A 15242-nucleotide genomic window follows, 5' to 3' on the forward strand; every position below is an offset into this window, starting at 1 on the left:
GGTTAAAAAAGAAATCTGTACTCACCTGTGTTGAAAATAACCATAGATGGTAAGCCTCACTGTCAGACAATTACGGCAAGTAGAAGGGACAGACCAGATGCAAAATTGGATGTTATGAAGAGGACGATATTTAAGATACTTGATAGCACAGGCCTGAATAAGAGGCAGGCCAAGTGAATATCCTATTATATATTCAGTAGTCCAATAGAATTAAGTAATTGTCAGATTTGGACTGACTTAGAGAGTGGGAAGGAACATGGTAGATGGAGTATAATGTGGAAAAGTGTGAAATAATCCACTTTAGTAGAAGGAAAGATATGCAGAGTAGTTCCTAAATGGTAAGAACTTAGAAATTGTACATCTACAAGGTGAAAGAGCATTCCATCCAAAAGGTTAAGGGATAAACCCAGGACATCCGACCAATGTCACAAAGACAAATACAACACCAAAGAGCGGCAGAAGCAAACCAGATGTTGACACCCGAGCATTGAAACAGCAAGCTCTCCAACTTCAACTCCAAATCAACAAAGTCAGCCACTCCTCCAAACCTGAAAACAACCTGAGTCATAAAGCCTCCAGACAATCTGAATCTGTAAAGTCAGAGATTTGAGGGAAAAAGGCGCAACATGTAAATATTATCTGAATACATTTGGATAATGACATGAGGGGAGGTGTAGTTATTATGCTGTTTGGGATTGTAAGGATTAATGTGGGATTGGGGAATCACCCACGTCATGATCTAGAGAGTCACAAGAGTCACAATCTAGAGTGTAGTGTTAAATTTGGTAAAAGTCAGCAAGAAGATAACACTGAGTCAGGGCTGTATCCTATATAGATAACACGGTTTCATAGAATTTACAGTGCAGAAGGAGGCCATTTTATATATATGTATAAAGTTAGGTTTTATTAATTAACAATAACATTATTAAACAACAAACAGTTATTGTTCAACCACACAAGTCTCTGGACCCCTTCATGGGACGACACACAACCTTGCAACAGAGCTCATACTTCTCACAGCTTTCTGGGCAAACATTTTAATCTACATGAATAAATCTAATTTATAGGACATTCTCTGGCCCAATCTAGCCCATAATGTAGCTCTATAAAAATGTAAATGTGTAATGATAAATGTAAATATTAGCATATCTTGAAAAACATGAATGCAAGGTCTTTTATTTCATTGTCTTTATTTATAACTTTTCAATTAAGTATTATTTACACAAGGTTAGAGATTCACATCACACATCAAGTAGTAGAGTAATAAACATTAACCATTGTACAATACAATATCAGTATCATTTCTATTGACATGGTAACTACAAAGTGAATTTACTTGTGAGACAGAAATTTGATCTTTGGTTCTACACAATCATATCACGTGTCTCCCTCAGATCTTGTGAGATTTGAAAGAATTATTTCCTGGACCGAAATCTAACATGGATTCCTACTAGTAGATTTGTAAGCACTCATCACCTTGCAGGTAATGCCTGGAAACACCCATTAGATTTGAAGCAGGATGATCTCATATTGAAAGGTTTCTCAGTTCAGACACACTAAAACATCCTTCCAGCTGCTCACAAGTTTGTCTTTTGTGACCAGTCTTCCTCTCTTTCATTTGCTGCCTCTTCTTCCTCAAGGAATGGTGTCTCATTATGGGTCCTTAGATGTTTCACCCCTGTAAATATGAAAATTATTCAGTTTACAGACATACCCAATAATGGTTTTTCATCCTTTTTATTGGACAAAGTCAAGCACTTAAAGTAAGGCTTTTGATCTTCTTAATGTTAGCAACTTATCAGCTAAAGTTCCATTACAAGGTACAATAAAACAAACACATTCAGTAGGTTTCTCCATTTCAGAGACTAAATGCTGACACCGGGACTGAATTGCTGGTGTTGTGCAGTTACAATGGGGGTGCCAGTCCCAGAGCAATACAGGACATGCTAATGCATGTGGAACTAATGTAATTCCAACGCATGCCGGTCTGTGATTCACCGGGTTCAGGATTGGCACTCGAGAACCTGACCAGCTCCAGCCGCATACATGCACTCTACTCCCAACATTCCCATTCCAGCCATGGAGCACCGAGGTTCACCGATGCAGAGTTGGAGACACTGCTGGATGCCGTGGAGGAGAGGCGGGACTCCCTGTTCCCCGGGGTGGGAAGGATGTTGCCACCCGCTAACATCAATGGGGCCTGGGTGTGAGCACCGTGGGCCCCATTGCCAGGACCGGGCAGCAGTGCAGGAAGAAGCTGCCTGACCCCCTTAAGACCCCCTTAAATCACTACCTCTGTGCCCCTGGCAGCACCCCTGCCCACAATGTACAATCCATCAACCCCCACCCCTGCCCTCACGCGGCCCCCACCAGGTGGACCCGTAGGCCATGCTGGGTGAGAATGCACAGCCCACCAAGCCAACCAGGGTGAGTCACTACCACCACCTTCCCCCCGGCACCAGCCCCTGCCCCACACATTCATAGCCCACTCCCGCCTCATGAGGACGATTGGACCCCACCCACTAACAGGCCGCTCGCACAGCATCCTGTATCACATGCCAACACCTATACCGTCCGGCATGGTCGGGTGTCCGGCCCACATCTGACTGTTGTATGCTGTGCATTATCTGTCCCCCAGGATAAGGCAGCTAGGAGGGGACAGGAGTAAACCGGAGGGAGGGCTCACCAGATCTTCGCCCCTCACTGTCGGAGAACAGAGGGCGATGGACCTGGTTGGTAGGGTTGGAGAGCGAGCAATTACCGAGGCAGAGGTCAGCATCGGAGATCTAAGTGAGCCCACAATGAATTGCAATGCCCTCATTGCACGTGTGTCACCACCACCACCACCTCCCCCCCACCCTCCCCCACACACGCACACACACACTCTGAAGTGACACCAGACAGCAACGCAAGCACCCAAACACCAGCCTGGAGCACTTGTCTGGGAACGACACTGACCTTCTGTCACTACTGTCACCGACACCCTCCACCTTCCCATTAATGTTGAAAATAATGACACTCTTAAAAAAACATTGCAAAGGCAGATGCTGTGGTTCTGTGAAACAGTGCACTCTGCATGCTGCTGAAAATGTATTTTCATGTTCCATGCCTCATTCATGAAAATAAGTCATGTTGGGCAACAACAACTTCCATTTCCCACAATGAGAACAGAAACATCAGTAGAATTGTTACTATTAGCACACATCCCAACTAATGAACGGCAACAGCAGATGTCTGAGGGTGGACTATTTACACCTTCTTGATCAATGCAACAAAAAAGATCTGGTTTCATCAAGCTCTGCATCGAGGAAGTGGAACCCTTTTGCAGTTATTGCACATGCACCGCTTGCAAACAACACGTGTGGAGCTAATGGTGTGCTACACCCTGGGGTAGCTACTGTCCCAGTTAAGCTTTCTGCTCGCTCTGCCTATTTCTCTTTGGAAAGGGAGTATGCACTATAATTCCCCTCTCTAGGCATACAGAGCATCAGCGACATTCCTGAGACAACAGTAGCTGGTGAACTGGAAAATGGTGGAGTTGTCAACTGTTCCAGCTTGGAAGAAGCTTGGGATGAAGACGTTGTCACTTTTGCAACCATCAGCAATGCCATTCTCACCCTACTCTGTGACTGCAACTCTGCCTGTAATAGGTAGAAGATTTCAGTGAGGACCTAATTGGTGAAACACAGAGAGTGCATACATTTTTCCATGGTAATAAAATCAAATTAAGATATAAAGAGAATTACTTCCTTAAGACACCGCATGGAATGATCTGCTGCTGAGAGCTCTTTTCTGCCTTCTCCTCCTCCCAATTCCAGAAATTTGTCCTCTTGTTTTATCACTGCTTATTCTTCCAGTCATGCTGTAGCCCATGGGGACAGCAACTCCAACACCCATGTCTGACAGCATGCGTTATGAGCAGACCCTTTAAGTGAGCAGTGAAGTCTTCAACACATTGCTCACCATTCCCTGTAGCCTTCACCAACTTTACAAGTCAGTTCAAACCACCAACACTTCTCTTAATCTAGAAATAGCCAGCAGAAATCAATCCGATGAAATCCTAAAAGTGGTTGATGATTTATTTACATTGTTCTGATGGCTTGGTTCTTCCCCCAGGTCAGACCCCGCATATCGACCCAGTACCCCGCCTTTCGTCTCTCGCCCAAGCCAACCACCACACCCTGTCCCACCTCCGGCATCCCAAGGGTTGGACCGTCTGATGGAATTAGCCAGCTCGCACGCAGGAATCAGTCAGGTGGTGGAAAGTGCTACCTTGGGCAGGAGTCAGACATTGTCAATCGGCGCAGAGCACCAGAGCTCATCACAGAGCAGGTCATCATCATCCTCCATCCTAAGGACCAGATCCGCTATTACTGCCAACCACGAGCCTGCACCTGCAGGTAGAATTCACGGAGGGGATTGGTGGGAGTGGGGGGAGGATGGTGTAAGGTGGGTAGTCATGGGATGGGGTGGTCAGCTGATGGGGAAATGCGGTGGGGGTGTGGATGGGATGTCCGTGCCATCGGCCAAGCACCCTAGTCGGTGAACCTAGAGGCGATGACAGCATCCCATGCGCGCTAGCCCAGGTGCACATGTTGTGCAGCCTCCTGTGCCTGCCTGGAGCACATGCCCTGCCCATCCTGTCATTTCTCCGCAACTTCCTCGTCCGAGGATTCTGGCGTTCATCTCCCTCCTCCAGCACATTTTCCCCTCTGCTTGCGATGTTGTGGAGGACATAGCAAGCCACCACAATGTAGGAGACTCTCCTAGCACTATACTGGAGGGCCATCCCAGAGCGTTTGAGGCACCTGAAGTGCATCATCAGGATGCCAAAGCACCACTCGGTCACGCCCCAATCGCGGCGTGGGTCAGGGTTGGGGTTAAGGTCATTGTCGTGGGTCTCTGCTCGATCTGTGGCCTCCTGATAGGCGTCATCAGCCACAGCCAGAGCAGGTAACCCCTGTCACCCAAGAGCCAACCCCTCACCAGGCATCAGGAACCTTTGTGTGTGTCAGGATGAAGGCGTTGTGCACACTGCCCCAGTATAGGGTGGGTGGCGTCCGGTGATGGGTGGGGGTGGGGATAGTGGAGTGGAGGGAGTGGTTGCTGGGGGGGTTGGTGGGGCAGAGGTGGGGTGGAGGGAGGGGTTTGGGGTGGGGGGTGCACCCATATGGCCGGTGTCACTCTGCGCAAACAAAGGCCATGGTGGGCGATCTGTGGGGTGCACAGCAAGGTGGCTGCCTTACAGGCTGCGCATTGGCTTTCCATGCCTGGACACCACCTTGGTCCCAGGGGTCACACCAACGCCATGGCCCATCCCCTGGTCACTCTCTATCACCCCCTCGCTAACCCCCCCACCCCCCTCCGGCCCTTGCAGAGTCGCCCCTCCCCCCGGCAGCGAGCCCTGCCAGTGGCAGGACCAACAGCCCACAGTCACGCCTCTGGGAACATGTCCTACCTCCTCTCTCTCCCTCAGCATTTACGGCGCTTGTTTCCCGATTTTTAAAACCACAATTGAAAACTGCCATCGGTAATTCCTCCTGGTGGAGGCGGAACATCATGGGAAACACAGAAAATATCAGGTTCGAGCCGTTAATGATATGCCAGCGCCATTTACAGTTGCATTAACGAAAGCAGAGGCGCCGAAGCATGGCATCCACGATTTTTGGCTCACGTGCAATTCTCCACCCATTCGCGTTTCCCAATTCCGATGTCACTGGATGGAGAATCCCGCCTGGCTTGTTAGTTACTGTTTACAACCAGACTCATCGCTTTCTTCTCTCACTGCATCAGTGTGATCAAATGAACAGATCAATGAGGCTTTACATTTCCAGATGTATTACTATACATTAAGCCAGTGAAACAAATTATCCTATGGCATTTTAATTCATGAAAGGCTAATATGCTCCAGTCAACTGGTAGAAATCTTTGACTCGAGTAGTACATGATTCAATTAATTATATGAATCCATATCTTTAGGACAATCATGGCTTGTCCTAAATTATCAAAAAATATTATTCATTATTTTTTTGTCATCATCAAGCTGAGGCCAGTTTGACACAAGAAATCTTTTCGACCTTTTACACTCAATGTTGCTATCAAGTAATCTCAGATGAATCGTAGCAGGAACCGGATGGAATGTCAAACCTCCTCTACCATTCTGATCTTTAACCTCAGTGTCAGATGATGCTCCTTTTGCAGCTGTGTGCAGTGTCCACTTCCATTGCTCTGGTGTGTGTGAGATTTCCAATGTAGTGCCTACTTATCTACAATAAAGAAACCTCCGTTGTTTAAATTTGCATGTTTTCTATTCCTGGGGGCCGTCAAATATCACTCAATTCATGTACTGATTACTGAGTAGAGAAGAAAAATATCCTTAAATTCCAAAAATAATAACTTATTAAATTCTAGCTCCAAACACTGAGCATTGAAAAGAATCAATAACTGCAAAAACTCTGACCAATTGCGATGAACCAATTACTGCCGCCTACAGTAATATAATCTGCACAGTTAAGATAATGTATAATACATAGCCGATCTGATTTGATCTCATGGTTCCAGCCACTTTCCAATAGCAATTACAAAATCACTATCTGGAAGTGATTAGCCTGTGCTCAAATATATCCCGTTTATCATGTGCTTATTTAGATCTTAAATGTTGTCGTCAAGACAAGACTTTATCTATATGTGACAACAACATTTTGGCAATAGAAAAGTAGCAAATGCCTCCATTGTAAATCTGACACAAATGTGTAAATATGTCTCAATAAAACAATGGGCCAATCAAGGTCTTTTTTTACGTTGTGTTAAGCAAAGGACATGAACCCTATTCCATTTAGACTTCAATATCAGGTTCATTTAAAAAATGATTATGTTGCCATGTAGGGTAATGCTGACTTTTTAACATATTTATACTTTGGTTACAATGGGCGCAATTTAATGGGACAGAAACAGTATCCCGTTTGGGCACCTTTAGCGGGGTGTTAACGGCGCTTTGCCATTTTCTTCTGGTCTGGGCGAGGATCAGCCCGTCGAGGCCGCACTTTCATCATTTCCTCCACTGGCGCGTTCAGCTCGACAGTGCAGGAAGAGTATTCGCAGATCGTGGCACCACTTTTAAATGCTGCTGCAATCTTTCAAACCCCCTCAGCCACCACGCTGCAGCCTTCGAACCCCCCCCCTCCTCTGCACCCAACTTACCTCTTACTGAGTCCTCGAGCCCCTCCTCACCCCAACTCTTAAGGGCAAGGTATCCCTGGCACAGGCAACCTGGCACTGTCATCCCGGCACTTTGGGAGGGACCCTGCCAGCCTGGCAACGCCATCCGTGCACCCTGTCAGTGCCAGTCCATTTACTGCTGGATTACTCAGATCAGAAGCTTTTACAGGATCTAATCGGAAAATGAGGTATTGCTCATCAAGCTTCTGCTGAGCTTCATTGAATCAGTGTAGGAATCCAAGGGCAGAAAGGAAGGGCAGAGAGGTAAGAGTAAGTGGCTGTCTGAATTCAACATTGAGTTCAACAACCTGCATCATTTTTTAGAAGGCACTCATTGGTGATCTTTCTGCCATTGTCATTTTCACCTCCCTAGACCCATCTTTAGTTTCTTCACTTGTCCCATTCCCATCTCTCTTGCCTTGCACAATCCTAAATTTTTCATTTAATCTCTCCTACCTTCCACCTGTACTTGCTTAAAACTTGTTGGGCTGAATTCTCCATCGGCGGGATCTTCCGCTGCGTCAGCAGCGCAGTCACTCCCGCGGATTTCCCGAAGGCGTGGGGGCGGCCACAATGGGAAATCCCATTGGCTTTCTGATCGGACGGTGGATCCCGTTGTCAGCGAGGGAGCATTGTGGAAGAAAACGGGTCTGGCGGGACGCAGAATTCCGCACGTTGTATCTCAAACTTTTTCCAGTCTGGTTAAAAAAGTATTGACCTGAAACATTAACGCTGTTTCCTTCCTTCACAGATGAAGAACTTTATTACTCAGAAGCCTGCTATCCAGTGACCAGACCAAGAAAAGTGTGAATTTCCCCAAATGGCATTGTGGTTGGAAACCCAGTTGTGTCACTAAATTTAGGTTGTTTTAAATAATTTATATTTGTGGGTATTAGAATTAAGGCATAGGCTGAAGTATGGTTAATATGTGTTTCTGTATATGAAAGGGTTAATGACTTCAGTTGGGTTTAAATGTATATTTGATAATGAGGGTTTACGATGTGAAAGCAAATAGGTCTTAAAGGAAAACTAGGGTGCTGCTTAGGATGGAGAAAACTTTTGAATTAGTTTTAAGCTGGACCCAGGAGAAGCTGGACACGACCAGGGAGCTGCTGAAAGCAGACTTCCCAAAATGGTCAGCAAAGTAGCACAGTGGTTAGCACAGTTGTTTCACCGCTTCAGGGTCCCAGGCACTGTCTGTGCGGAGTCTGCACGTTCTCTCCATGTCTGTGTGGGTTTCCGCCTGGTGCTTCGGTTCCTCCCACAGTCTAAAGATGTGGGTTCGGTGTATTGGCCATGATAAATTGCCCTTTGTGTCAAAAAAGGTTAGGTGAGGTTACTGGGTTACGGGGATAGGGTGGAAATGTGGCCTTAAAGGGATGCTCTTTCCAAGGGCCGGTGCAGACTCGATGGGCGAATGGCCTCCTTCTGCACTGTAAATTCTATGATTCTATGACTCTAAAAGAACAAAAGAAAGTCCAGAAACAAGGGATCTGGGAAAAGGGTATGTCTCAGGAAGACAGTTAATTTAAAGGAACAAAGAACAAGAAGTTTAACAAGACCCTGTTCGGTAAAGTTGAAGTTTAAAGCAAAGAAAATGCTCCGAGTTAAAGAGACTCCTGCAAGAAGCAGATTTAATGTTGGCTATGTGAGAAGCCAGACATCCAAGGTAAATCAAAAGTTTGGTGACATCTCAGCTTGTGAAGCAGTAGTGTTCTATTGGCATGACTGGGTACCTGAGAGATTGTGTGGAAGCTTGAATGCAAGTGGTAATCCAAGGCAGAGGAATACTGAAAGGAGAGACTGGCAACCTGGAAGTGGACCTTTGGTGAAGGAATTCAAGAGAAAGCGTACTTTGGGAGAAGATTCCAAGGCATGTTTTTCCTGGAGTGTGGAAACACAGAGTGTAAGTCAGAGTTCCAGTGGGACCAGCTGGCTCACAGTGTAATGAATTAGGCTTTGGGCTTTGATGAGAAATCTGCAGAAGTTGCCCTGGGTGGCAACTGTCATTTGGTTTCAGAGTGTGATGTGTCTGACCACACTTCGTCTATTGGTTTCCATTTACTGTGTACTTACTGAGAACATTAGAGTCTAATCTCTAAGTTCTCGAAGTTGTAACTTGTGTAATCCTTATCAATCTGTGTACATTGTAAAGGTTATCGGTGAGGTGAAGGAGTTATTAGAGTTCATTTTTTTCTTGTTTAATAAATATTTTATTCTTATGTTCAGAGTTAATCAGCAGCCCTGTGACTGTCCATCCACATCTCTGAATAAGAAGTTACAATCTATTGAGCCAGGGTCCAGCTCCGAGACCTGGCCATCCAGTCGTAACATCAGCTGGGATTGTAACAGTTGGAGAATCGTTTCTCGCCAAAGTTATGAAGTTCTGAATCGACAATATTAGATCATACATAAAAATAAGGCAGATTTTGAGACAAATCTAAAAATGTTAGCAATACAATGTTTAAATAAGGGTTATTTGAAACAACTTCAGAAACTTGCACAATCTTAATCTAATAAATAATGCACCACATGAAACTGTAAGCAATTTTATTAAACCTGTCAATCATTATGTATTTTTAAATTTGTAAAGCATAAAGATTTCTATTGGGAGCAAATGGATTGCATAATAGAACATTTATTGCTGCAATTTCATAGAAATAATAAATTTAACTTGGTTAGAATTTTCAACAATACACATAACATACGCAATGAAATATTTAGTAAATACAGGCTTTAAGAGCAATCAGGTCCTTAACTGGGCAGCATCAGTCCTCCCATATGATCCAGTCCCCTGGAGGGTAGCGATCCTGCCTCTTTGAGCAGCTAGCAAATCAGAGGCATCAGCTCTTCCTTGCTGGAAGCAGCTCCGGGAGTGGTGGTTGTTGCTGATAATGCTCTGAGGCTTCACCAAGGGTCATAGCTGGATACCTGGAGGTAAGTGAGGTGGAATGGGTGATCACAAGGAGGGGGTCACTGATGAGGGTGAAGAAGGGGTTAGATGCAAGAGCAAGGGCTGACTTCCAGAAAGCACCCCCCCCCCCCCCCCCCCCCCCCCCCCACCTGATGCCAGTTCCCCTTCCTAGTCACCACACTCTGGCGCCTGTTCGGGTACAGTGAGGGCAAATTCAGAATGCCCAAATCACCTAACAGCACGTCTTTCCGGACTTGTGGGAGAAAACCAGAGCACCCGTAGGAAACCCAGGCTGATACAGGGAGAATGTGCAGGCTCCGCACAGTGCCCCAAGCCGGGAATCTAAACCAAATCCCTCGTACTGTGAAGCAACAGTGCTAACCCCAGTGCTACCGTGCCACCCATGCAGTGCATCTACGGAAGCTAAAGAAATTCGGCAAGTCTGCATCGACTCTCGTAAACTCCCACAGATGTGCCATAGAGAGCATCCTATCCAGATGCATCACAGCTTGGTATGGCAACTGCTTGGTTCAAGATCACAAGAAACTGCAGAGTGTGGTGAACTCAGCCCAACGCATCACACAAGCTTGCCACCCTCCCATTGATTCTGGCTACACCTCCCTTTGCCTCAGGAAGGCTGACAACATCAGTGACCCCTCACACTCAGGCTTTGCCCCCTTCCAGACCCTTCCATCAGGCAGAAGGTACAGAAGTCTGAAGACCTGCACATCCAGACAGAGGAACAGCTTCTTCCCCACGGCTACTAGACTCCTAAACGACTCTCTCTCGGACTGATCTGTTCCTTGTAAGAACACTATTCACGACGCCCTATGCTGCTCTAGCTCAAGTATTTGCTTTGATTGGCCCTGGTTCCGCACTGTCACCAATCATTATTTGTTGATGTTGATTATTCTTTTTGTCTACTGTATACGTATTGTGTAGGTTCCCTTAGCCACAGAAAAATGTTTTTCACTGTACTTCAAAACATGTGACAATAAATCAATCAATCAATCATCTGTCAACCCAGTCACTGCATTACCACATCACCTCTGGGTTTCCCAACCAAACAACATTCGCAGGCATGATGACACATGAGAAGATTTCAACCGCAGTATTTGAAGAAACTCTCCAAACATGAAATTTGGTGCCACTTTCAGTTGGGAGAACAGCAAAAAGAATTGGCAGAATGGAGTCCAGATGTTTAAAGGTTGCACCTTCTTCTATTATCACCTCTCTGGATAAACTGTTAAATGGCACAGAACCCCACCAGTGAAGCAAAGAAGGCAGCAGCAGCATTGTGCTGCACTATTGGATTCAATGCCAGTAAGTGGTTTAATGATCCTAGCAGAGCAGGAAAGGGGAGTACAATTGCATATTTAGCCTCACCCTGATGTGCATAAAACTTCAATCCTACACTCAGGCTTCTCAAGCTTACTTCAGCATATCACTTCCCACATCAACTTACCTTGGAGGTACACCCATCCATCTCAATCCACACCTCTTCACTTCCATATCAGTTCCTACTTGCCCTCATTGTTATGCAATGTCATGCCTTTCCCTCGTAGTCACCATCAATGAATGCCCTCCATCTATCTATTTGCCACATTCCACTCATGAATATGCTTTCCCTAGCAATTGGGTCTCATTGGTCATATTCCTCATGGGTATCATTAACCATGGTTTAAGCCGTGTCTTCAGTACCAAGCTGTAATGCTTCAATGTGCGCAGAGATTAAGGATGGTGGATTGTCACTGGCCATGATCTACTGATCGGTCAAATGCCCTACATCAGCAACCTTTTACACACATGAATAATTATCTTTCTATGTTTACACACCAGCTGTACATTGATGGACTGGAAACCCTGTGATTGATGAATACATCACGTGACGCCTTGATTATCATCCAGTTGTGCAATCAATGAGGTGCTGCACCTGTGGGAAGCCAGCCATAGCCACAAACATGAGCACCTGCTCAATCTGACTGGCATCATTGCAGGAAGTGTACATAATCACCTGCCTAGTTGGCAAAAGAGCCTTCAGTCACCTGTCTGGTATACGAATTGCGAGATCCTGTAAATGTCTCCAGCAGAGCCCCAAAAGGATCCAGCAGTAATAACAACACAACTTATATTTAACTTTAATGTAAGCTTTATGTAACTTTAATGTTTAGCTCACTGGGCTAATCGCTGGCTTTGAAAGCAGACCAAGGCAAGCCAGCAGCACGGTTCGATTCCCGTAACAGCCTGCCCAAACAGGCACCGGAATGTGGTGACTAGGGGCTTTTCACAGTAACTTCATTTGAAGCCTACTCGTGACAATAAGCGATTTTCATTTCAAATGTCCCAAGGCACTTTGCAGGAGCATTATAAATCACAATTTGGCACCAAACCACCTAAGGAGATAATTGGGAAAGTTACTAAATGCTTGTTAAAATAGGAAGATTTTAAGGAGCCTCTGAAAGGCAAATGGCGAGGTAGAGGGGCAGGGAGGTTTAGGACAGGAATTCCAGAGCTCAAAGCCGAGACAGCTGAAGGCACGGCCACCAAAGGTGGAGCAATTACAATGGAGACATTCAAGATGCTAGAATTAGATGAGCTCAGATATTTTGGTGCTGCAGGAAATAACAGAGAAAGGGAGGGGACAAAAACATGGAGGGACTTGCTAACAAAGATGAAAAGTTTCAAATTGAGGTGTTATTAAGTGGGAGCTAATGTAGACCAGGGAGCAGAGAGGTGATGGGTGAACAGAATTTGGCATGAGTGAGAAGATGAGCAGAGAGGTTTAGAAGGCTTCAAGTTTACAGGTGGTGGAATATGGGATACCAGCCAGGAGTGCTTTGAAATAATCAAATTGCATAATAAAGAACAAAAGCATGGGTGAGGGTTTCAACAACATGAGCTGAGGCTGGGCGGTGCAGGCGATGTCACCAGAGGTGGAAGTGGGCAGTCTTAATGTTGGCATGGGTATGTGGTCAGAAGTTCATCTCCGAGTCAAGTATGACATCTAGATTCACTCAGCGTGGTTTCTAATTAGAGGGACAGAGTTTGTAGCTCGGAAATGGAGTTCATAGCAGGGACTGAAGACAGTGGCTTCCATTTTCCCAATGTTTAATTGGAAGGAGTTTCTGCTCATTGAGTACTGGATGTTGGATTCTGTAATAAGTCCACAGAGGCAGAAGTCACTTCACCAGAATTCCTTTTTTTTTATTTAAAAAAAAATAAATTTAGAGTATCCAATTATTTTTTCCAATTAAGGGGCAATTTAGAGTGGCCAATCTGCCTATCCTGCACATCTTTGGGTTGTGGGGGTGAAACCCACGCAGACACGGGGAGAATGTGCAAACTCCACACGGACAGTGACCCAGGGCCAGGATTCTAACCCGGGTCCTCAGCGCCGTAGGCAGCAATGCTAACCACTGTGCTGCCAGAATCCCTTTTATTAACAAAACCAACAGCAGTACAACATGTGTATTCAGTTTGCTATCTACACTGGGAGTGCAGAGGTTCTGACACTCCCTGTTATATACAAAGAAGAGGTTCCCTGATTCGCCCACTAATCAGGGAACTCATATTCCAATTGGCCAATCTCAAAGGCCTGGTCTAAATCATTATAGATTAGCAGTCTGATAATTTAGCAACAGTTGAGGAGTCAAGATCGATGGTGGTAAGGTAGGTCTAGGTGTCATTAGTGTACATGTGAAAACAAATACTGTTTTTATAGACAATGCTGACAAACAGCAATATGTAAGTGGGAAATAAGAGGACATCCTTGGGGGACCCTAGAGATTACAATGTGGAAGCAGGAAGGGGAGAAAATGCCAGTGATCGCTTGATCCAGGATCAGATAGGTAAGAATGCAGTGATCTGAGAGCATTCCCACCCAACTGGACGTCAGTGGAAACATGTTGCAGGGTGATGGTGCTCCAGGAGAGGAGGTATGGGGAAGGGAAAGAAGGGGTGGGGTTGGCCTGCTAAGACACCCGACACCTGTGTAGGAGGTAGCTGGCAGGCATCCCACAACACACCTCTTGTCTCTAACCTGCTCCCATCTGCCGAAAAGTAGTGGCCAGGACAGGACATGGCCCTTAAATTACAATTAATTGGCCACTTAAGGTTGTCAGTTGGGTTGAGGGCAGACTGGCTGCCCTTGCTCAGCATCCATAAAAATCACTGTGAGGGTGAGTAGGGAGGAGGAAAGGCACCTGCAGAACTTTACAGGACCCTCCGCCTGCAGACCCACTCATGGGAAAACTATAACATTCTGCCCATTGTTTAATAATAATAATCTTTATTGTCACAAGTAGGCTTACATTAACACCTCAATTAAGTTACTGTGACAATCCCCCAGCTGTCACACTCCGGTGCCTGTTCAGGTACATAGAGGGAGAATTCAGAATTTCCAAATCACCTTACAGCACGTCTTTCAGGACTTGTGGGAGGAAACTGGAGCACCCGGAGGAAACCCACGCAGGCACTGGGAGAACATGCAGACTCCGCACAGTGACCTAGGGACCCTGGCGCTGCGAAGCAACAGTGCTAACCACTGTGCTACCGTGCCACCTATTTGTGATGGCTGTAGAAAATTCCTTGTTTCTTTGCATTAAAAAGTCTCGATTCTTAAAAATAAAGGAAAGATTTATTATTTTTCAATGACAGTGCCTGTGTATTGAGAATAAGAAAGCAATGAATAAATATCAAAACCCCAAATCCATCTCCTCCCTTTATGCATTCAATCGGTTTGAGAATCAGCTTTGGGAATACATACAGCATCCAAAAATATTTAAATGGACTGTTGATCTCAAGTGGAGGTTCTAGTATAGGCCAGCTGGCTCCAAAGTGATGCTAGAATACAAGCAAAATGCTGCGGATGCTGGAAATCTGAAATAAAAGCACAAAATGCTGGAAAATCTCAGTCGGTCTGGCCAACATCTACATGAGGAAAACAGAGTTAATGTTTTGAGTCCAAATGACCCTTCAGAGTGAAGAAGAGTCATATTGAACTCGAAACATTGACTCTGTTTCTCCACAGATGCTGCCGAGATTCTCCAGTAATTTCTGTTTTTATTCCAAAGGGTTTGACAACATTAAAGTTGCTATCACTCTATATATG

At 45.4% G+C, this 15242-nt stretch overlaps 1 protein-coding gene across 4 annotated transcripts in view; it reads right to left on the reverse strand.

The window, feature by feature from the left end:
• Positions 1-1173: 1173 nt before the first annotated feature.
• ppp1r1c (protein phosphatase 1, regulatory (inhibitor) subunit 1C) overlaps positions 1174-15242 on the reverse strand; it is a 158833-nt gene continuing 144764 nt past the window's right edge. For all 4 annotated transcript variants that reach the window (XM_038789241.1, XM_038789240.1, XM_038789243.1 and 1 more), the window contains one exon: positions 1174-1678. In XM_038789241.1, coding sequence (XP_038645169.1) covers positions 1578-1678 — 101 coding nt within the window. In that variant the 3' untranslated portion in view covers positions 1174-1577. The remainder of the gene's footprint in view (positions 1679-15242) is intronic.

Source organism: Scyliorhinus canicula, chromosome 2 (genome assembly GCF_902713615.1).
Source record: "Scyliorhinus canicula chromosome 2, sScyCan1.1, whole genome shotgun sequence".
Lineage (NCBI taxonomy): Eukaryota > Metazoa > Chordata > Chondrichthyes > Carcharhiniformes > Scyliorhinidae > Scyliorhinus > Scyliorhinus canicula.